The sequence below is a fragment of the Pteronotus mesoamericanus genome, unplaced genomic scaffold (genome assembly GCF_021234165.1).
Source record: "Pteronotus mesoamericanus isolate MK-2021 breed Mesoamerican mustached bat unplaced genomic scaffold, CSHL_Meso_final scaffold_54, whole genome shotgun sequence".
NCBI classification, from domain to species: domain Eukaryota; kingdom Metazoa; phylum Chordata; class Mammalia; order Chiroptera; family Mormoopidae; genus Pteronotus; species Pteronotus mesoamericanus.
In genome coordinates this window covers 49,830,137-49,855,199 of record NW_026555321.1, presented here as the reverse complement: position 1 = coordinate 49,855,199, position 25,063 = coordinate 49,830,137, and the positions used below count along the sequence as shown (strand labels likewise).

The window sequence follows — 25,063 nt, the reverse complement described above, 5'->3', positions numbered from 1 at the left end:
GAGAGAGAAACATCAATCAGTTGCCTACCATATGTGCCCTGACCAGGGATCAAACCCGCAAACTTTTGGTGTATGGACGATGCTCCAACCAACTGAGCCACCCACCCAGGGCATCCATATATTTTCTTAAGTGTCTGTTCAAATGTTTTGTACATTTTTATTTGGTTGTCTGTTTTCTTAACTGTTGAGGTTTGAGAGTTCTTCATATATTCTAGATAAAAGTTATTTGCAAGTATTTTTTTCCTTATCTGTGGCTTGCTTTTCATTCTGTTAAGTGTCTATAAAAGAACAAAAGTATTCAATTTTGATGGAAGTCCAAATTATTCTTTTATGAATCTTACTTTTTGTGACATATCCAAGAAGTCTTTGCCTAACTCAGGCCACGAAGATTTTCCTCCTATTTATCCTATTTGAAGACATATGTTCTGTCTTTAGGTTTCACATTTAGATCTATCTTCCATTTTGAATTAATTTTTCTGTATGCCACAAGTTATGGATTGAGGTTCTTTTGCTTTTACATATGGGTATTGAATTGTTCCAGCAACTGGAAAAGACTATCCTCTCTCCAATGAACTGCCTTCTCCCTTTTGTCAAGAATCAATTGTCCATAAATGTGTGGGTCTCCTTCTGGACTCTCTGCTCTGCTCTATTCCACATATCCATCTTGATACCAATTTGATACTTTCTTGACTACTACAGCTCTATAATATCTTGAGATCAAGTAGGTTTAGTTCTCCAACTGTTTTTTTCAAAGTTGCTCTTACTAATCTAGGTTCTTTGTACTTTAATATGGATTTTAGAGTCAGTTTATCAACTTCCACAAAACATCCTGCCAAGATTTTCATCTCAATTGCATTGAATCTATAGGTCATTTTGGAGAAAATGGAGGTTTTAACAATATTGAATTTGCTGACCCATAATCATGGTACTTTTCTCCAGTCACCTAAGCCTCCATTGTTTTCTCTCAACAGCATTTTGTAGTTTTCAGCATATAGGTCTTATGCTTTACTGTCAGATTTATCTGTTAAGTATTTCATGTTTTGATGTTACTGTAAGTAGTACTGCTTGTGTTTTAACTTCAGTTTCTGACTGTTTGTTGCTAATATCCACAAGTACAATTAATTTTCATATACTGATCTTGTATCCTGCAACCCTGCTAAACTTACTGGCTCTAACAGTTTCCTTGTAGACTCCATCAAATTTTCTGTATCAATGATCATGTTGTCTATGAATACAGACAGCATTTTTCTTTCCAACTGGATTACTGCCTTTTATTTATTTTCTTTATTCATATTGTCTCTGAATAAAGACAGTTTCTTCCTTTCCAGCTGGATTATTGCCTTTTATTTCTTTGTTCTTGCCTTACTGCATGGGGAGGACCTCTAGCATAATTGTACATGCTGTAATACTGATGACAAACATTCGAAAGAAACCTCAAATATATTAATTATAATGGTTAGAAGAGTGTAATGACTTACTGATGATGGAGGAACATTTTTAGGGATGATCAAATATACCACAACTGAAAGAAGAACAGCAAAGTTGGTACTAAATTTCATATTCTCATTACTCCCCCACTGAAATCACACCTGTAAGGTTGAAAAGGTTGCTATGGAAAAGGACACAAAGAGCCCTGTTTATTGTCAACTTTTTTTTATTATTTGTGTTATTTTCTGGTTTTATTTCCTTTTTACCTTTTAACCCCCTTCACCCATCACTCCACTCCCCATCCCCTGCCTTGGGCAACCACCAATTTCTGATCTGTATCAATGAGTCTGATGTATTTTTAACAAGATCTCAGGTAGAAGAGAGATCATATAGTATCTGTCTGTATTACTTCACTTTGCATAATGCCCTCGAGGTCCATCCATTTTGTTGCAAATGACAAGATTTTGTTCTGTTTAATGGCTGAATAATCTTCCATCATGTGCATATACCACAATTTCTTTTTCCATTCATCCATGTCTTAGATATTGTAAATAATGTTGCAATGAACAAAGAGGTACAGATATCCTTTTGAGTTAGTACTTTCTGTTTCCTTTATATAAATACCCAGAAGTGGAATTGCTAGATCTATTTTGAATATTTGAAGAACCTCCAGACCATTTTCCACAGTGGCTACACCAATTTATATTTTCACTGAGAGTGCACAAGGGTTCCCTTTTCTCCATACACTTGCTAACACGTGTTAGTTCTTGACTTTTTGATAATGGCCCTTCTAACAGGTGCAAGATGATATCTCACTGCGGTTCTGATTTGCATTCCTTTGATGATTTATGATGTTATGCATCTTTTCATGTACCTGTTTGCGATCGGTATGTCTTTAGAAAAATGTCTATCCAGATCTTTAGCCCATTTTTTAAGTGGATTGTTTGGGTGGGAGGTTTGCTATTGAGTTGTGTGAGTTATTTATTTTCAATATAAGCCCCTTATCAGATGTATGCTTTGCCAATATTATTTACCCATTGAGTAGGTTATCTTTTCATTTTGTTGGTTTCCTTTGCTGTGCAAAAACTTTCTATTTTTATGTAGTCTCACTTATTTACTTTTGCTTTTGGTGTCAGAGTCAAAAAGACCAATTCCAAGGAGATGACCACCTATATTTCCTTTAAGGAGTTCTATGGTTTTAGACCTTACTTCAAGTCTTTTAATCCATTTTAAGTTAATTTTTGCGTATGGTATACGATAGTGGCCAAGTTTCATTCTTTTCCATGTGGCTGTCCAGTGTTCCCAACACCATTTATTAAAAGACTGTCATTTACCTATTGTACAGACTCACTCCTTTGCTATAAATCAGCTGACCTCATATGTATGGGTTTATTTCTGGGCTGACTATTCTAGTTCCATTGATACATGTGTCTGTTTTTACACAAATACTAGGGAACAGCTTTTCTTAAGTAGACCCCTAGCTATGTAAACTACACAACAAATCATATATACAATCATGTGTGGTATCAGACTCTGACATTTTCTTCCACCTAAATGATAAGAATGGTTACTTGAAAAGTGTATTTATTAAATCACTGGACTAAGAGTGCAGTTATCAAATGGGTATTTGTAACCTGGAAGTGGATAAGCTAAAAAACGTTTTATTAAACACAGCTTTCTAAAGAGAGTCTTGTCATTAAGTGTAGTACTTAGTATTTCTTTAATAAATGTTCTAGTATCTGCAAATATATCTGTGTTATTGTAGCAAACATTTTCTCCAGAGGTCTTTTAAGCACTGCAAACAAGTATTATAAGCATAAGAAACAAGACAGTGGAGCAACGTCCTTTTTACTTTTAAGGTGGCAAAATGTGTATTTTATCAGGCTAATGCCACTTATGACACCATTACTTACTTTGCTGACATTTTAGAAAAGGGAAAGGGATACCGAACATCAACTAGACTTTCGATGATGACTAACGGTCATCTTCAGTTAATGTACTAAAGGGTTCCAAAGAGCAAAAGTTTACTCCAAACAGACTTCAGATACTATTAATAATGCAAAGTTTATAAGCAATAATAAAAAACAAATAACAGGATGTGAATTACATAGCTTACAAGAAGAAACAAAGATGCAGTCTAATTAATCACTTCAACATTTACTGAATACCTAACAAGGTGTCAGGCACTACAGTAGTCCAGGAAAAAAACCAGCAGTCCCTAGGTTGAATATTTGATAGGGGTACGTAGTGAGCAGAAGAGGGTTTGAACAGAGAGAAGGGAGGTGATGGAGAAGGCTTCACAGAGGTGCCTGCTGTAATCTAGGAGAAAAACAAATTGGTTGCTGGGGCAGGGGCAGGGGAGGGACACTTAATCAGAACAGACTCAGATGGCTGAAAACAGTTTTAAAACAGAATTTCTATAGATAACTTTAATTTTCCACTATCATCAGGCCAGAATAATTTAGTCTAAGAACATAGAAAAAGATCCTTTTATAGTTGAAAAGGATACACTAATAAATATCTTAAACAAACAAAAAAAACGCTCTAGAAACACATGGTTTAGAATCAAGTGAGAAACATCAGTGGCAAACACAAATCTTGATAGAAATAATGATTATAACAGTAACTACAATAAACACGTACACGGGACTTACTACATTCAGGCACTAAACACCATATACATTGACTCGTATAATCCTAACCACAATCTTTTGAGGTATGTGCCATTTTATTCTCATTTTTTAGACATGGAAATTGAGGCTCAGAGAAGTTAAGTAACTTGTCAAAGTTTAAACAGGTAGTTAGTAACAGAACCGAGATCTGAATGAGACAATCTGGTACAGAGTATAAGAACACATAAACTTGAGTCTATAAGTTATGGTTTTCTCCATAGCAAATAGAATGGTATTTACTTACACATATGGGTCATAAATTTTACTGAAATATTATTAAAATATTCAAGTAGATGAACAAACTATGTCAGTGCCCCCCCCCCAAAAAAACTGCTTTAAATAATATGAGTTTGTAATTCTTTTTAAATGAGGAATTTTCCAAATACAGAAACTCTGGAAAATAATACTGAGACCAAGCTAAAAAGATGAGTGTTAAGTACAAATGATTCATTTGGGAACAACTTTAAATTCATTAAACACCACTAACAACACGAATCTGACTGGTAAAAAGTACTGTATATGAATTATGTATATTTTTTAAATTGCACATTTGCCCACATATGTGGAAGGAGCGGAGAATTGTGATCAGCAAAAAATCTGGCTGGAAAGAAGGGAAAGGTTACTCACTGAAAATGTAAATATTGTTCATGACTTTCAAATAATTTAAGACTAGAGCTCGTTGTCCAGCTCCGTGCCACAGCCATGTGTCTCAAAGACAGGACAGTATATATGTAGCATTGTAAGATTCTTCGTTACCATACACAGTTGGACTTCCAGTGGAGCTACATGATAATATGCAAGTTATTAAACAAAATATTTTGATGTCAATAAAAGTTGTTTAAATAATGTGGGTTTGTAAACGGCCTGTCTGAATACCGGAAATGTTGCAGATTGCCATAATTTCTCAGCCTAAATAAGTATTTCCATTGCTAAAGAGGTCTGCTGACCGTTGCTGCAAAGGCAGATAAAGGACTGGGGCAAGGAGATGAAGGGCAGAGAGTGGGCCTACGTACAGAGAATGAGGTGGTGTAGGTTGTGTACCAAAAACAATATTAATAAAAAAGCAGGCGGCCATATTTGCTTATTTATCTCAATTCAATGTCCTGTTTCCTTTTTCAACTAAAAAATAAATTTTTCAGATGAATGCATGAACATGTGTTTGCATCTCATGTTAATGAGAAATTTCAAGTTGAAGTAATGAGGCTGGCAGTCAAAAATGTCCTTAATTTTGCTTCTGTGGTTTGTTTCTTTTCTCTTTTGACTGGGAATGTCAACTGCTAAGTGACAACAGATGGGGATGATCATGGCAGAGCTACCAAGTCCCTAGACATGACAGAGCTCTCTACGGTGCTTATCATCCTGTCCTCAGCAGCTGTCTGGTGTCTGGGTCATAGCTTAGCTTCTACAGTTTTTCTCAAGTTTCCTTTACATTGGTTGACTGGAAAATATTTCTAAGAGCTCATATAGAAAATTTCATTTCAAAATGATTTTGGACTTACTGAAAAGTTGCAAAAGTAGCACAATTCCCATATACCTTTCACCTCGCTTCCCCTAATGTTGACATCTTATATAACCACAGTACAATATCACAACTGGAGATTAAAGTAAGTACAATACTACTAAGATACGTACCTTAATTGCATTTTACCACACCATGGTTTTAAGCTTTTAAGGTATATGATTTTTTCCTGCTTTTTTCCAATTAATGATATTTCTATTATCCATTAGAATATTATGAGAAATCCTGAATACTTAGTGGTATCACTACAAAAATAATTAGGATGTTCTCATTTGCCAAGGATTCTTCACTCATTACTGAAGGCCTAGCAGAGAAAGAACAACCGAATGCAATATGGCTGTCCCCAAGCCCCCACAGAACAGCTGTTAGCCCCAGGCTTCACAGAAAGGGTAAAAAGGAAACCCCAGGCACAATACTATGAGACAGTTAGGAGGTTGAGGCTGAGGCTAGGTCAGGTGTTTTCTATCAAAGTAAGTGTAAAGAATGGCTTTTTCACTTCAAAACACCCACTCAAATGTGCATTACTGTCTTATGAATGAGTAACAAAAATAAGTGTTGTGCCTTTAGTGGAGGAAAACTTAAACTTGGGTCTTCTTCACCTGTTGTATTCAAAAGTAGTTATGTGGTTCCCAATTTGCAAGATTATGAAGCTTTACTAAATGTTTTTTGTGGTACAAGAAGAGGTCCACGTACAGAAATATCTACTCAATTCCAAATAAATAACATCAGATGATAATTTATTTAAGACAACAGAATGAAAATCCTCTATATAGGTCTCACCGCTATCAACCTACCACCAGAATCTCACAATACACTGAAGAAAGCAGACAATGGAGGAAAACACTCTCCATATCACCTCTGAGCAAGCTGTTGTGTGGCTGCTGCACACATACTTTAAAAAATAAAGCAACACCTGCCTAAAGTTTTACATTCAACCCAGTGAACAATCTCTCTGTGAAGAACTCATATACTAATTTCATAAAAAGATATTTCTAAAGCAAAGTTTTAAACCAAAAAGAATATAAAATACATTTGGGGACCACGAATAAGCTTACTTCTGCCACACAGAGGCTCTAGGAATAGAATCAAGTGGCTGAAAGGCTAAAATACATTTCTCCTATAGAGCTAGTTTCCATAATTAAAATTGGATATACCTGATAACTACAGATCATTTAAAATATACATGCCAATTTTGATTATAATGACAACTGGACTGAAACTACTCTGAGGTGTATAAATAGCACCAACTTTGTGTGGGTTGATTTGTACCTTTTTTGTTGTTGTTAAACTGTATTTTAGTTTAATACTTGCCTTCTAGATAAGTAAGGTGGTAAAGATAATAAGAATTTATAGGAAAGTAGTAAATTACTGTGCTGATAATTAGAGAAAAATAAATTTTTATTATTCTCGAGCAAAAGCAAGATGGGCTGAGTTTGCTTAGTAATATTTAGGTTTTATAGTTAGAAAGTAGTATTTTGGGGTATGTGTGGGTAGATTTTACTGAAAGGGTACTTACTCTGATTAGGGGTTCTCTGAGCTTCTTGGATCTGTGGTTTGATGACTTATTAGTTTGGGGTAGGAATAAAAGGTCTCATTCATGTTATTCAATAACAGTATCAAAATATTTCCCCGAGTAACAGTCACAACAAAATAGATTATTGCAACTGAAGATTATGATGTTGCCTGTGAATCAACAAGGAAAGGTATGATTACTTTTAATGCTTCTACCCACTAAGGCATACCTGGCTTGATATGTTTAAATAGGGAACAAATCATCTTAATAAGTTTTTTATAAAAAGTGGTTAAAATGAAAGAATTGAGGGACTTACACCGACAAACCTCATTTCCCTAGAAACCAATGCACTGACAAGCCTCTATCCTCACCACCACAAGAAAAATATAAACAATGAGTCACTCGTTCTCACTAACCTCCCAAGGCTCTCCTACCTCACCCTTGACTCTATAGGAGAGACACTCATTCCCTTTGCGTCTGGAGCCCCACAGGGCCTGCGGAGTCCCTGGTACAAAAAAGGCAGCGAAACCTGTGATACCTAAATGAACACACGCAGTGTGCGCTGTGTTTTATAGTTTTACCTCGTGTAAATCATGAGGGCAAATATGAACTGGCCAAACCCCGAATTTTCATTCTTGGCTCAGCAGAGAAACATATACTTCAGAAATTACAACAGGCTCTGTGTCAGGGACTACCATTCATGCTACTGGACAGGGCTTCTGGGTGAGCCGTGCTAAGAGGGTCTGAGGTTTTGCTCTGGCTCAACTGGAATGAGGGCTGGGGTCACCTGGCACTGTCATGGCTCTAACCTCACTGTGTGTGCCAAGAAAGCAAGGCTAGAGCCACATCACATATTTAAATCAAACATACTAATCAAACACCCAAAATGCCCATGAATAACCAGGAAGCAAGTCTAAAGGACAAAAACAAAGCTAAATCCTTTTTTCCTTATTTTTCTAAGAAGGTTATGTATGAATCCAAAGATAGGTTCCCTGAAATCAAACAGTGGCAGGGTTTAATATCATCAAAGGAGCTGGGAATCATTATAGGCATTATCAAGGTGCTTTTCAACACACATTTATGTTTCATAATCTAATTAAACTACAACGGTAAACTCTGCCCTTCTGTCATACTTTGTCTCAGCCAACAAAGTCAATATGACTCATTACAGGAATCTTCTAATTGATCATATTTATCTCATTTTGGTCACAAACTTGCAAAAGAGGAGAGAAATGCTTAAAAGAAGAAAAAAGAGGAAAGACCAAAAAGTGCTTTCTACTATTTTTTAATAAAGATCCCTAACCCACTACCCTCTCAGCTGCAGCACTGCTGAGGGATGAAGGTTAAATCTGACCTTCAGGTGAAAGGAATGTGATCGGTGCTGTTATCCCTTGGTCTCACGACACACAGGCTGCCTGCTGCTGGGATGCGGAGCTGGGGGAGGAATCAGCTGGCCATGTGCACGTGTCCTATCAGGCCTTGGCTGACTGATAGGCCCTTCCTGATTCAGTTTACATCGCCATCTCCTTTTCATCATCTGCCTTTACCTTTTAACTGGTCAAACTATAAAATGCAAGCATTTTCTAAGCATTTTGTTTACTGATTGAATCTCTCTCCCCCAACAGCCTTAGAAACAAGAAAATGTTACCCATTAATTTTATAAATTGAATGAAAGAATACTTTGGGATTCTAATTTCTTTTCCTTTTGCATGAAGTATCCCCTATTTTCCAGGATGCAAATTAAGAATTCAAATGTTCTTGCAGTTCTTGAATTGTTAAAAGATGGCTGTTTCATTATGTGATTTTATTAAATCCTAATCAGCATTGTGGACTCTGGCTTCATGGGTGATCTGGACATACAATAAATACTTTGCTCTTATTTTCAGTTGTTTTCTTCCATATTAACAAGTCATATTTAATTTAGGGCACAAGCTTAGTGCAGTAGAAATCATACACATATTTTCACTCATTTCCTTCTCTATCTTTCCTTTACATGTCTGTGCAGACACCAGGTTGCTCCAGTCTCCTGACGTGGCGTGTGCGGAGACCCTGACCAGTGAGCATCCTCTAAGTTACTATTATTTTTATTATATTACTAGAAGTATGGGAGAATCTTTGTCGTGGGTGGGATGGTGACATTTTAACAATAAATAGAAATCAACAATAATAAACAAGTTATTTACTCTTCAGTATGAATACAACATAGCTTTTATAAGGTACTATTTAAAATACTTATAAAATGTAAATGAAAATCTAATTATCTTATACACTGTAATGTAACTGAAATGATAATCCACTGGCTCCTGATTTCTATTGCAAAGCTATGATTTCATTCTAGAAAATAATCAGCATATCGTCATACTCTACATGACCGAACTGGTTTTATTTTCATTTTGATTCAAAGTTGCATCTGAGCTTAAAGTTTGCATTTCTTTTTTTTTTAGTATAAAATTTTTATATTTAGAATTAGCCAGCTGGATTCAGTTTAGATGATCCCAATTTTGTTGGCAATATCCAAAGCATCATAGTTTGGAGCCAAACACACGCTTTCTTCTCCCCATCAGGCCTGATCAGAGTGTTAACTTTGGCCACATCAATATCATACAGCTTCTTCACAGCCTGTTGATCTGGTGCATGTTGGCCTTGACATCCACAATGAACACAAGTGTATTATTGTCTTCTGTCTTCTTCATGGCTGACTCCGTAGTCAGCGGGAACTTGATGGTGGCATAGTGGTCAAGCTTGTTTCCCCGGGAGCGCTCTTCCAAGGATCTTCAGGCTGCTTTTGGAGCTGCAGAGTCTTAGGCCTCCGGAAGGTGGGAGACGTGCGGATCTTCTTTCTTTGTGTGGCTGTGGACGCCTTTTAGAACTGCTTTCTTTGCTTTTAAAGCCTTTGCCTTGGCTTCAGCTTTGGGAGGGGCAGGGGCTTCTTCCTTAGCTTTCAGCGCCATCTTCGTGAAAAGGGTCAAAGCTTGCATTTGTATTGCGTTGGCCAAAAAGTTCTTTTGGTTTTCTTCTGTAAGATGGTGTTTTCTGTTAAATTGTATTGTGACAGCTGTCATATAAGCATGCATTTTTTTTTAAAAAACCAAAAGTCATTAATTTTTGTGTAGCCATTTTAATATTGAAGATGGAAGAAAAACACATTTTTGGTACATTATGCTTTATTATTTCAAGAAAGGTAAAAACACAACTGAAATGCAAAAAACAGATTTGTGCAGTGTATGGAGAAGGTGCTGTGACTAATCACATTTATCAAAAGTGGTTTGTGAAGTTTTGTGCTGGAGATTTCTCGCCAGACGATGCTCATGATCTGAAAGAACAGCTGAAGTTGATAGCAATTAAATCGAGACATTGAGATCAATGTTATACCATGCAGAAGACAGCCAGAGCCAACATATTCAAAATCTCCAAATCAATAAAGTTATTGGTGAAAATGAAAAATGTGTCTTTTATTTTATGGAAAAAAACATAGGGAGTTTTTTGCCAACCCCATACTAGTTGCTGATTTGCAACTTTATAATACCCTGTGGCTAGATGCAAACCTACTTAGACCTAACAGCATCCTTTACAATCATTTACAGTTATACACTGATGCTGAATATCCAGACAATAGAAAAAAAACTGACATTCTTACAAGAAATTTTATCATATCCCTTTAAAATATGCTTACTGTTTATATAACGTTCAGTAAATCTGTATGTTATAGCTTTGAACATACAAAGCTTGAAAGAAACTAATCAAAGATAAAATAGTTAACGTCTACAGTTATTCAACTTTGCACTGAACTTGGAAAACAATGCTAACCTTCAGTTAGTCAATAACTATAAACCTGGCTGTGTAAAAGACAGATCATAAGGAATATAAACATAAATATAAACAATCGGAAGACAAAGTTCCTTCCTCTAATAAGCAAAGCCCCATGCGGAATTAAACAAAACACGTGCAAGAGTGTGGTCTGGCTCCACTCATCACCATAAACCATCCGTGCTCCCTGTGGTAGGTCACGGAGAGCTGACTCATGAAGTGAACTCTGTTCAATCCCTGCCCAGGTGCAGCAGGGCCAGGGGTGTTTGGGAGAGCAAGTCTAAGAAATGTGGAGGCCAGGGTTTTTGAGCTTTATATCAGCAAGTTAAAAAATCAACATAATTTGCAGAAACACCTTAAATAAGCTGATGTGATAATATATGACCTCAACTATTTAACACAATTTGAGCATATGAAACAGCCAGAGCATTGTTAAAGACATCATGTACTTTGTGCAGAGTTGTGAGTAAAATGATTAAGAACTTCAACACCAAGTCAGACTGCCTGGGTTCAAATTTTGGCTGTACCCTTAACACATTTAATATCCTGCAGTTTTGGGCAAGGCTGCTCAAACTCCTCCAGTTTCCTCATCTACAAAAGAAGACCATGTAGCACCTACCTCACAAGGTTGTCAGGAAGATTAACAGGAAATAATCCATGGAAAGTGATTATCACAGTACCTGGCACATTGTAACGTTCAGAAATGTTAGGTATTCTAATTGTTTTTTATTACTATGGTTACCATTAACAATGCTAACATAGAAAAAGGGTGGTGAACAGGAAATCGAGGGCTTGGGTTACTAGATAAAAGACAACCTCTCCGAGCCCAGTTTCCGTGTTTAGTGGGGATAACGACAAGGCTGATCTCCCTGGGTTATGTGTGATGTGAATGAGATGCTAATGAATATATAATTGACCCTTGAACAACATGGGTTTGGACTGTGCAGGTCCACGTATACATGGATTTTTTTTCAATAAACATACAGTTGACCTTCTGTATCCCCAATTTCTCAAACCTCACACAAAAAGGGTATTTTTAGTCCTGGTCAGGTGGCTCAGTTGGTCAGAGTGCCATCCTGTACACCACAAGGTTGCAGGTTCGATCCCTGGTCAGGGTGTATACAGGAGGCAACCTATTAGTGTTTTTCACATTGGTTTCTCTCTACCCCCCCAACTCCCTTGCCTCTCTCCCTAAAATCAATAAACATATCATTGAGTGATGATTAAAAAAACAAACAAACAAAAAAACCAGTATTTTCAATCCATGTATGTGAAGGATCAACTTAAGTTATATGCAGTTATTCAATGCGGTGGGCGTCAGCACTCCTAACATCTGTGCTGTGCAAGGGTCAGCTCTATGGCTCTTAGCCCAGTGCCTGGCATATAGCTCAAGACACAACTGATTTTTTTAAATTAAGTACTCAGGTGATTATATGTGCATAACTAAATAAACTTCTATTAAAATGCCAGGGGCGGGGGGAATAAACAGTTGCAGTGATTATTGAAGAGGAAAGAAGGAAAGGTCCTACTCTAAAGACAGATGGACAAGGAATGCCTCTCAGATGGCACGATCTAAGCTCTGGGTAATGAAAAGGAATTGGACATGTGAAAAGCCTAGGAAAAGAGCTAGAATGAAAGTTCAATGAGGAAAGGAATTTTTGTCAGTCCTCTTCATCACTGTATCTCCAGACTCTGGAAAATGCCTGGTCCATAGTAGGCACTCAGTAGTAATATACAAAATGAATAAAGAAAGTATATTTCTGGCAGAGGGTACAACAAATACAAAGGCCCTGGGGTAAGTACCAGTTGGGTGTGTTCAAAAAGAACAGAGGGGAGGCCACAGGGCTCCGTGCAGAGTGGACACACTGGCTGGGGTGTGGCAGGTGGCGACAGGGGGTAAGCTCAGTGAGGCAGGAGGGGTCAGATGACAGATGGCCCTGTCAGTCAAAGTTTAAACTTGATTTTATTCGTCTTTCAAAGAGATGTCACTGAAGGGTTTAAGCAGAGAGTGGTATAACCTGGTTCATTTCTTTAAAAGATCACTGTGGCTACTGTGAAGAGAAGTTACTATAGAGAAGCAAGAATGGAATCAGGAGGCCATCTGAGAGGCATTGGATCAATCTGAGCAACGGTGAGTTGGAGTTTTCAATCAGAGCAGTGGACTCGTTGATGGGCTGGATGGTGAGGAATGAGGGAAGAGGAGAAGAGTGGAGTAATTCTTGGGTTTCTACTTTAGGAAGCACAGATGTCTGTGTTATTTACTGAGATGGGAACAACTGGGATGGAGCAGGTGAGGAGAAGAAGAATAAACACCAGGAGTTCTGTTCTGAACTGATTCCCCTAAGACATATGAGTAAGGATGCTTACTAGGAAGCTGGTCAAATTAGGCTATAACTCTGAGGAGGTGGTCCACAGCAGAGCTACACATGTCAAGTCATCCAAAGTCAAGTGACAAGATCAGCTAAGAAGCTATATATAAGTTTTTATCAGGAAATAAGAAACCTGTAATCTATCATGTTTCTTCTCTGGTTGAGCTGCCAGAAAGTTCCAAACTCACCATACAAGACAATTATCTTCTCGGAAATTCTGGACATGATAATACACTCCTCTTACTTCCCCTCCTCTTTATGATATCGTCTTCTTTTACCTCAACTTTTTTTTGTAAGTATATATACGTACATAGACACACACACACACACGCACACACGCACGCATACACACATGCATATACATGAAAGGAGGTAGTACAGTGACATGATTTGGGGAGTCTGGCAGACTGGCTCCCACATTACCTTGACTAGTCTTCAGTGGCAGACACAGTACTTTAAAGTGATGTGTGGCGTGCGTCTCTGGTAGATTATAAGTCTCCCAAGGGCGTGAACTATGTCTTATCTTTGCATTGCTGTGAAATGGAACAATGCCGAGCCCAGAGCACGCAGACAGTACATGTATACTGATGGTGTGTGTCACATATCTGTAAATAAAAGGGGTTGAGGCCTTGTTCAAATATGATAAGGCTTAGTTCTAAGGATGTTTTAAACACAATATAGTGCCTGATTATATACCAATCAGCAATACAGACGAATGCTTGGTTAGTAAAAGTAAACTTTTCAATCCTAGAATGAAAGATTTCAAGCAGGAGGAGAAAAACTGAAGTGGCTTTAAAGATGCATGGTATTTAGACCCGTGGATGCGCACAGCAGAAAGGAGGCACAGAACAGGGACAATAAGGCTCCTATTTTTGTTACCAAAGGTATGAGCCCATACCTTTGGCCTGCCCCTTCCCGGTGAGCTGAGGCACCCGATGCTTGGCAGACTATGCTGGGCTGCAGGGTGAAGAGGGTGCCCTTCTGCAGGTGAGGCAAAGAGCCCAGAGGCTTGGCGGATGGTGGCATTTCAGCTGCCCAACTGCCTGGCCCAGAGGCAGCGGGAACCCTGGAGGACACCTCAAGGGGCAAGGCACTGCTTTCCCCAGTGGGAGCGATGATTGGGCCCAGCTGCAGAAGAACACTTGCCCACAGGTGGCCGAGCCACTGCAGCCTTCGAAACCGGACGTGCCACGAGCCCCAAGGGCAGGGAAGCTGGGCAGCCTCGGGAGGCAGTGGAGTCAGGGGCGTCTCCCCAACCTGTGAGATGGCAGCAGGGGGTGATTCTTACATTGAGGGGACTGAAGGCTAGAAATACGAATGGTAAGGGCCTCAGCCCACAGAAAGCTGCAAAGATGAATGGATGGGGCCAGAGGACGCCAAAAGCTGGAAAGATAACTGGATAAGGGGAAAGCCCTTGCCCCTGCCCTTCAGGTACCAGACCAGGGGTGGGACCAGGGGAGGCAGGCACAGGTGTCATAGAAGTCAGAGTGGTGGCAATGGGGAGGTCCTGGACCAAAGAGGCCTGTCAGTGGAGCCCGGGGAAAGAAGGGATTGGTTAGGAGGTGGACCCACCCAAAGCACTCAAAAGTTTAGGAAGTTAATTGGTCTTTCCAAGAAAGCACCTGGCCCATCCCACACCCAATATAGCCCCAGGGGAACAAAGAAACCCTCTTTCTTGCTCGAGGCTCACTGCTAAGGACCAGCTCTGCTCTCGCTCTTGGCTTGCTGTGCAGTACTGGCTCTGCTCTTGCTCATCACTTGCTGCTCAGGACCTGCACTTAGATGCTGCACTGGACCGTCCTCTCCATGGGCCTCCAGGAAGGAGTCCCTCTCTGGCTGAACTGGTGAAGCTTTTGCTGGTGTTTTCAACAGGCTCTCCCATCCAGGAGACACACCCTTGCAGCCCCAGCAGCAGCATGGCCATAGCCATGCTGGCTCCAGGTGCAGCCTCCAGAAGGGAGCCTGAAGCACAGCAGCAGCTAAGAACAAGCTAAGCTGCCTGGATGACCACTTAGCAACTGCCTTGGGCTCCAAAGCATGGTGCTTTAAACTGGAGCAGGAAGTCTGGGCACTGCCTTGGGTTCTGGTCTTGCTGAGGACAGCTGGGTTTGGCCTGGCTTCTGTAGAAGAAATGAGCTATGAGATGGGGAGTCCCCCGTTCTCCAAGATGATGCGGCAGTCAAATAAAACCTTCTTCCTTTTGCATTAACACCTGCCTCAGAGTCGGGCTTTTGTGGTGACAGGCAGCCAAACCTCCACTTTTGTTCCATAGTGTTCTGGCTGAAGGGAAATGACTTTGCAAAAAAATGCATAAGGAGAGGGGAGCTGGAAAAAACAGTGGGAACACAGTGTGGATATCCTTGAGAGCAACAACTTCATGATTTAGAGTTTTAGAAAGTTACACATTTCTAAGAACTTCAGAGATGTTTGAGGAAGATTACACAAATTCAATGTGTAGAATGGATGAGAATGCAGAGCAACCATTAACTTAGTCCAGGCATAAGTTAGTAAGAATCTGATGAAAAGGAGGCCACAGGTTCCAAAAAGTCCATGTCAACCAAACTTTGTGAGTGATAAGATATAGAGAAAAACAGACAGGAGAATCAGATTTTAATTTGGGGTTTGAGACCAAGCACTCAGCATAATTAACAGAAATCAGAGACAGAGCAGCAGAAAGTGTGATTTTAGAAGAAAGCTGGTACCTTCCATTTCATGCAGGGTGAGTTTAAGCTGAAAGTGGCCACCCCCACCTCCTGATGCCTACTCCTTACAGTACAATGAGCGTGCCATCTACTCAAGTCCTTGCCCAGAAAAATCTCTCCAAGTAGTATTTCCACATAAACATAATAGAAAAACCCTTCCATAATATACACTCTCAATGTTTGCAAAAGCAAACTGAAATGGGTAAAACCATAAACACAAAAATAAAAGGAAGGGCCAAATATTGTCTGCTTCTAAAAAGCACTATGATTTCACATTTGGGTTTTTTTTAATACAATTATATGATAAGATGCTCAATATTATTTAGCCATGAGAGAACTGCAAATTCATACCACAATGAGATAGCAGTACACAACTATTAAAATGGATAAACTTTTAAGAATCTAATAATAGCAAGCAACAACATGGATGCAGAGCAACTGGAACTCTCATACGTTGTTGTGAAATGGCACAGCCACTTCGGAAAACACTTCAGTTTCCTACAAAGCTAAACTTATACTTTCCCTATGAACTAGCAATCCCACTCCTAGATACTTACCCTAGAGAAACAAAAACATACATCCTTGCAGATACCTATATGAAAATATTTATAGCAGCTTTATTTACAATCATCAAACAACTCAAATGTGCATAAACTAGTGAACAGATAAACTACTGCATCCATACGATGGAACATTATTTTGTGACAAAAGGGAACAAACTGATAATACAGGCAAAAACATGAACTTATGTGGAAAAAAACAGACACAAAATGCTAAATAGTGTGTGGTTCTATTTATATGGTATTCTAGAAAAGGTAAAACTACAAATATCCTATATATATTTTAGTTATGGTGGCAGTAATAAACATTTATCAAAACTCTAAAAATGTACACTTATAAAGGTTGAATTTTCCTGTCAGGAAATTATTCCTCAATAAATCCAACTTAAAAAAAAACAACAAAACTATAGTATCTTAACCTTTGCTCAAAGAAAATTGTTAAAGCTCAACATTGTTATCTATGAGTACTCCGTAAAGTTCTAGACATTTCTTAACTAGCTAGAATATTACAAATGTCCTTAATACTGAAAAGAAATAAACCCCATGCTTTTTCCCTCTTTGAGCCTCAAAACATTCCTATGCAGAGACAGGGCATAGGATGTTGGAGTGCAGACGCAGCCTGAATGCTGGTTATTGAGGCACTAATGAAGTAAGTCTTGTTTGCTGGACAGCTGCTGGCTCCATTGTTCTTTTGTCACCCACAAGAAAGGGGATCTGTTAGGCTCCTGGAATGTGACCTTCTTGCAGGGGGGAGGGGGATAGCTGTTACATCATGTCCGGAAACCCTGCCTGCGAGATCCATTCACCAAGCAGCACAGAGAAAATGGTAAACACAAACAAAACAACAGCAATAAAAGACCCAAGACCTGTATTAAATAAATCTGTGCCACTCCTTAAAATCAGATCACTTCTAAGAACTATTTCTCAATACTTAATATTCCGTAGTTTATTTTGTGTGATTAATGTTGTCTCATTTTATTATCTTCATATTGTAACTGCAACCGAATATTTTTTTAGAGTGCAGATAATTTTTGTTATTCTTCAACAGACATTTTGCATGAGCACAACGCACAATCACTAATTCCACAACAATGGGAATAATTCCTTTATTTTTTGTATTATCAAATGCCTACCTAGATTCTTTACCATTTTACAGTTTGGTGATTCGTCAACCATTTTCACTTGAACAAGGGCTTTCACATACTTCTGATGATTATTTACAGTGAGAAATAACATCTTATACTGAAACCTAGTAGAGAGATGTGTGCACAGCACCAGTTTTACACAACAGGACTTATCCTTACCACATAAGATGTTCTCTATTAATAATTTTCTTTTTATTGCAGCCTTTAAAATGCAGGCAGACACCCACACAATTCATATCATGACCCATAATTTTAAAAATCATTGCATTGGAAGATGAAAAACAAACACAATGTCTCTGCATATTTGAAAACAAGTTTTCAAAAAATTCATTTGTTTTTAAACAAATGGGCGACCTTCCCGGAGGCGGACTCACAAGTCAGCACTCTGCTCATTCCTCTCGGTGGGGACCCCGGGGGCGAGCAGCAGAGGAAGGGGCAGTGGGCTGGGGAGTCCTGGCTGAAGAGTCAGGGCCCTGCTTCTTCCCTTTTTCATTCACCTTCACTCTCATTCCCTAACTTCTCCACACACACACACACACACACACACACACACACACACACACACACACACAGTGCAGTGAAGTAAAATTCAACTGGGTAGAAGAGAGCTGCAATACAGAGAAAAGTAAAGCACGGTTTTTCTTTAACCATTTGAGACTTCAGATGTGTCCATTATGATCATTCCTCAGGACCACAAGATACCTGAACAAGTTTAAAAGAACTGAATTGGCATGGAAATCACATGCAAAAAATATTTTCAACTCTCCCTAATTTTGAGTTTTTAAACTACTACTCAATATTATATTCCAGTATTACACACTGAAACTTTTGGGTATTTATAATAAATAGAGAAGAATTTTATATGAAGATTCAAAAACTTACTTTTAAGGACTCCCATAAGGGAAACTGGACCAATGAGAAAGGAATCTGAAGAGAGGAAAAAAAAAATCAAATAATTAGGCACAGAATACTTTGCCTAGCATGACTATATAAACTCATAATTATTGTTAGTGAGAACATTATTTCATTTTAACTATGTATATAATAAAGGTAACATTAAATGTATAGGTTTACTATACACATAATTTTTAGAAAACAAGTTATCAGTGACTGCTTTTCGCATTCCACTAACTCTTGCAGCCCATGGGACAGAAAATGATGCTTGATGCTGTTTTCAAGTGGAAGACAAGCACAATATGCAGCAGCTCAGCTACTAAAATGACAAAATTAGTATTTCCTATCATGTGTAATAAATAGCTGGCATATTTCTGCTTAAGAGCTAGAATTGTCTGTTCCTTAGCAGGTCAATTGTTAGGGTTTAAAAAAGAAGGAATAGGGGAGAGGGAGAGAGAGGGGTACAGAGCCAAGGAGGGAGAAGGAGCTGGGAGTGAAGAGGCAGTAAACAGGGAAAGGGCCAGAAAGGAAAGGGGGAGGAAAAAAGGGGAAGGGAAAGAAGAAAGAAAGAGCGGGAGGGCTGGGGGTAGTGAAAGAAAGAGATGGGGCAGAGGGGAAGTGAAGGAGGCGGTGAGAGAGAGGGGAAAAGGAAGAGGGGGATAGATTGAGGAAGGAGAAGAGAAGTTGGGGAGGGAGAAAGGGAGAGAAAAGGAAAGAAGAGGGAGACCAGAGGGAGATGACTGAGGAAAGGCTGAGAGGGCAAGGCAGGTGGAGGGAGGGAGCAGAGAGGGAAGAGAAGACAGACAGAGCCACTGGCAAGAGGAAGCTGGGACACTGGACCAGAGGGATTAGCATGGATGCAGCAAGTCCGCTCCCCTCAAAGAAGGAAGAGTTGATCAACACTGGCGGAGTACGGGGCTCCTGAACGTCTGATGTACACACAAGAGCAGCAAAGAGAAGCAAAATCTGTAATAATGAAGTATGAGTGGTGGTCTTAAACACCACACTTACATAAGACAACTAATGATTAATTGTATAACATTAAGAGATGGAATTAGCAGGCACTTTTCATGTGTCAGGCACTGTGCTAATAAGCACTTCATAGGTTTTAGTTCCCTGAGTCCTCACAATCCTGTAAGAGAGGTATTATTACCATCCTGTTTTATAGACGAGGACACAGAAGTTCAGAGAAGCTGTGTAACTAGCCTAAAGGCACAGTTAGAATTAAGAAGCCCAGACAATCTGACTCCAGTGCCCTGAGTAGTACTCTACCTAAAATACATCTAAGTGCACTTATCTGCATAAAGTACATTCAACCTCAGTATAATCTATTTGGTTTTAATTAAACTTTCCAACATTTTAAAAATAGAACCCTACCTCCACATTTCCTAAAAGAAAAGTGACTGAATCCCAACGGACCCCACCCACCAACCTATGGAACGTCCACCCACTGAGCCCACAGGCCGGTGCTGGGGAAAACACTGCTCACAAGCAGGCCACGGCCCCGCTCACTGCTGAGAGTGAATGCAGACTCTGAACACTAACAGCGTGTGTGTGTGAATCTGTGTGGCTTTGTGAGTGTGAGTGAGTGGGTGTGTTTGATCACAATTTTGAAGGAATTAATGGCCCATGAATTAAGGGCATTATATTACTTCTAAAATATTTATATATATTCAGAAATTAAGAATCTAACATCATCTCTCTATGCTGAACAAATGATAGCCCAGGGCTTGACAAGGGCCACAGAAAGAAGATCTGTCTTCCATTCAGACAGGAAATGGCGGTGAGGAAAAAAAAAAATCAATGTCAATAGATTAGTTTAAGCAGAATCTCAGAGAAGATCATCTTCATAAATAAGCAACATCCTACTCCATGTATCAAAGTGCTACAACAGGAGTCCAATTTAGTTTAGGTTTTTTTGTCATAAAATCATGAAAGCATCTGACACTGTCCATTCTGAAACTAAAGTATTGTATTTCCAATTAAATTAATTATCAAAACCAAAATTTTTATCAATACATAATATTTAATAAAATACTTAAGAGGAGAACAGGCAGTGGGACTAGAGATGATTTATGTTCTTCTTTGTACTCTTTCTTCTCAAATGTAAATGTATCACATTTTAACAAGAATATAAGTATTTCACACCTGTAAGATGCAAAGGCCTTATAACTTATTGTAACTGTCCACACTAGCATTCTTCACTTCTTGATTAAAATAATCCATAAAGTTGCCTTGTATGTTGTCTCCACTTTTTCAGTACTTAATACATAACATGAGGGGAATACAGGTTTACAGTTATTCATATGGAAAATAAATCTAATAATTAATAAATAATACAGGAATAAACTGTTTCATGTACTCACAGCTGTAAACCTACCTTTGCCCCGCCCTGTTTTAGATTTTGCCCATTTTCCTCTATTAAACATTATTTGTTAAATTGTTCCTTTAATTTAAAGAAGTAATCTTAAAATCACACATTTGAAACGGCCAAACTATCCCACTGGGTATTTATTTTTAAAAGTGAGCTGGCAGTAAATCCTAACTTTATTCTCTAAAACAAGATTAATCAACAGTCTAAGGTAATTAAATGTGCTATAAATGTTTAAATAATTAAATTTATTTCTGGTTTCTGGTAGTGAAATATCGCTCATAAGATAAACTCCTGATGTGTGAAAAATTTTCAAATATTTTTCAAGTCAAAATTGTAATGCATGCATCTTGTCATTTACCATATGAAGAAACAGTAATGAAATGTGTTCCCCAGCAAACATGGCTCTACAGAGAAAACAAACAGTTCTCTCAGCTTCACAGTTCCCAGCGAGAACTGTCAGAAAGCTAGCTCCCTCCCCATGTCTGGTTTGGTGTTATATAACAGTAACGTTTCTTCAAAATGTAAAATTTAAAACCCCAAACAGATGTAAGCTGTTATTCTAAAATGTTTTATAGATGAAGAAAATGTATAACTATACTCAAAGGTCTTATATTCCAAACACAACATACCCATTTTATTGCACTAAAAGTTACAAAATGGCTCACTGTTTTGACCTTTTTAATGCTTCCATTTAAGATGTTTTGTTTGAATAAAGTTGTTAAGACCCAGGGCACTAATAAGTGAGTGGCAGTAAACCCAGCTACCATCAAAGAGGCAGATGTAGAAGGAAAAAACCCTGCTAAAATTTAACATGGATTCCACTAGTAATAAGCATAGCAACAATTCTATGCAAGAGTGTATGTGAGGATTTCATGTGAAATAGAGAAAATGAAATCTTGGGTGTGGTAAATGGGAAGGAAGTGCTGGGTGTTACTAAAGAAATAAAGAATGTACAAAATTACATTACAAGCACACTTTACCTTTCACCAAGTACTGGACAAGAATCATCCTTGAAGCCAATAAATGCTTATTAACACTAAGATTTTAAAATAAATGCCTGTAACACCTTATAAGTCCTTTAACTAATAATGATGTAATTTATAATATACTTGAGATATGAATATAAGACTTGTATCATTTAGCTCTATAATTCTATTTTTCATTGGAAAAGTCAAATTAAAACACCAATTCACTTTCAAAAAAAATAAAAAGGACTTGACTGTAAGCTGCAATGAGCGATCAAGGAAGCCTAAGGAATAGGAAAGTATATTTTAAAAGCCGTGAAAACTGTCATACTTTCAGAAATAATCCCAAAAATTTTCTAGCAATAAGACCAAAAAAAAAAAAATAACAGAAACTGCTAAAGACCTCAAATCAGAACGGGTTTGAAGAACAGCATGGATACTGGGGTGGGTCCGAGCGCTGGCCATTCCAATTTACAAGAGATCCCACTGGGAATCTCCTTTTTGTTGCATGACTGTGTTCAAATTTCTGTGCTTGATTTAGGATTTTTCATTCTAGTGTCACTCAACAATAAAGCCATTTTTCCTCTTAAATGCTCTGTGCCTTTTCCCATTCAACCCCAGTGGTAACCAAGGGCAAATGAAGTTGAAGACCTAAAAACCTTCTGTCCCAATGTGACTTGTTATTAAATTAAAAAATAAAAAAGTGAGAACCATTCAAATCTGGTCTGCTAGCATATGACATACAAAAAATTTTATATATAACAATAAATATATTATTTTTAAATTTAATAACTATAACCCATTTATGTTCACTTCACATAGAGAAAATAATGTATACATAATGAAGGAAATTACCTGGTAAACTAAAAGTAGGAAAAATTGAAAGTGAATTATTCCTCATATTTCTAAAACATAATAAAATTCCTGAAGCATCTTTCCACAGAAGACAAACATGAACAAAAGAGTATTAAATCTAATACTGAAAAGGAGATGAATGTGAGTAGTTGCATTTTCAAGTACACCTGTCAGATCCCAAAGGCAGGAGCATTCTTGGTATCAAAACTTAATACAAAGCTATAGTAAGCAACACAGTGCAGTAGTTGCATCAACAGAAACATATAGACCAATGGAGTAGAACAGAGAGCTCAGAAGTAAACCCCTGCATATAGGATCAAATGATCTTTGACAAAATCGTTCAGTGGGTAAAGGATAAGTGGTGCTAGGCAAAGCAGATATTCACATGCAGAGGAATTAAGTTGGACCCTTACATTATACCATATACAAGAATTAACTAAAAATGGATTAAAGATCTAAATGTAAGGCCTGAAACAGTAAAATTCGGAGGAAAACCTTCATGACATTAGGTTTGACAATGGTTTCTTGGATATAAATACCAATCCACAAGCAAAAAAGCAAAACTAGATAAATGGGATTAGATCAAAATTTGAAACTTCTGTGTATCAAAGGACACAATCAAACAGATTGAAATGAAGAAAATATTTGCAAATCATGTATCAGATAAGGAGTCAGTGTTCAGAATATATAAATAACTCCTACAATTCAACAACAAAAGAAACAAACTCAATTTTTAAGTGGGTAAAGAATCCAAATAGACATTTCTCCAAAAAAAGATATACAAATAGCCATCAAGAATATGAAAAGATACTCAAAATTACTAATCATTAGGGAAATGCAACTCAAAACCACAATGAGATTATTAGGAAACTACTATAAAAAAAAAACCCCTCAGAAAATAACATGTATGGGAGAGGATGTGAAGAAATTGGTAGGAATGTATAATGGCGGCCACTTGGAAAACAGTATGGAAGTTCCTCGAAAAATTAAAAACAGAACTGCCATATGATCCAGCAATTCCACATCTGGGTGTACACACTAAAGAACTGAAAGCAAGGTCTCAGAGAGATATGTGTACATTCATGTTCATAGCAGTATTTATTCATAGTAGCCAAAATGGAAGTAACCCAAGTATCCATTGATGGATACAAAAAATGTGGTATAAATGCACAAGGGAATATTACTCAGCCTTAAAAAGAAAATTCTGACTTGCTATAAAATGGATGAACTTTGAGTACATTACAGTAAGTGAAATAGGCTAGTCACAAAAAAATACTACATGATTACATTTATATGAAGTATCCAGAGTAGTTCAATTCAGAGAAACAAAAAGCAGAATGGAGGCTGGGAAAAGAGGAGAATGTGGAGTTACTGTTTATTGGATACAGAGTCTCAGTTTTGCAAAATGAAAAGAGTTTGGGAGACTGTTGCACAACAATGTAAAAATGCTTAATACACCTGAATTGTACACTTAAACATCGTTAAGATGGTGTTATGTGTATTTTTACCAACATTTAAAAATATTTTTTAATTTTTAAAAAATACTCTAAAAAGGCAAGCTACAGACTGGAAGAAAATATTTGAAAAACATCTGACAAGGAACTTCTAATCAAAATATATAAAGAACTTTCAAAATTTAATAAAAAGAAAGAAAAGCTAATAACCCAATTTTTAAAGTGCATGAAAGACTTGAACAACTTTTCACAAAGAAATATATTCACATCACTAATATAAACACATGAAAAGATAATCAACATCATTAGCCAGGGAAATGTTAGTTAAAACACACTGAGAAAACAGCCTGGTGGTTCTTCAAAAAGTTACACATAGAATTACTATACAACATAGTTATTTCACTCCTAGTTAAATACCCAAAATAGTTAAAAACAGGGCCTCAAAACAGATACTTGCACACAAATCTTCAATGCATCATTATTCACAATAACCAAACAATGCAAGTGTCCATCAACGAATTAACAGATAAACAAAATGTGGTAAATCTGTACAATGGAATATTATTCAGCCATAAAAAGAAATGAAACTCTGATATATGCTATAATATAGGGGAACCCTGAAAACATTAAGCCAGATTGGAAAGGACAAACACTGTGCGATTTCACCTACATGAAAGAGCTAGAAGAGGCAACTAATAGAGAAAGAAACCAGCTTAAATGTGTCCTGGGGCTCAAGGAAGAGGGGAATGGGGAGTCATTGCTTAATAAGTACAGAGTTTTTCTGTACGAAGTTATGAAATAGTTTC

At 37.8% G+C, this 25,063-nt stretch overlaps 1 protein-coding gene across 6 annotated transcripts in view; it reads right to left on the bottom strand.

Annotated features, from left to right (window-relative positions):
- The window catches only part of SLC25A26 (solute carrier family 25 member 26), a 159,194-nt gene that overhangs the window by 14,138 nt on the left and 119,993 nt on the right, over positions 1–25,063 (bottom strand). For all 6 annotated transcript variants that reach the window (XM_054595087.1, XM_054595089.1, XM_054595088.1 and 3 more), the window contains one exon: positions 18,598–18,642. In XM_054595087.1, the coding sequence (XP_054451062.1) occupies positions 18,598–18,642 (45 nt within the window). The remainder of the gene's footprint in view (positions 1–18,597; positions 18,643–25,063) is intronic.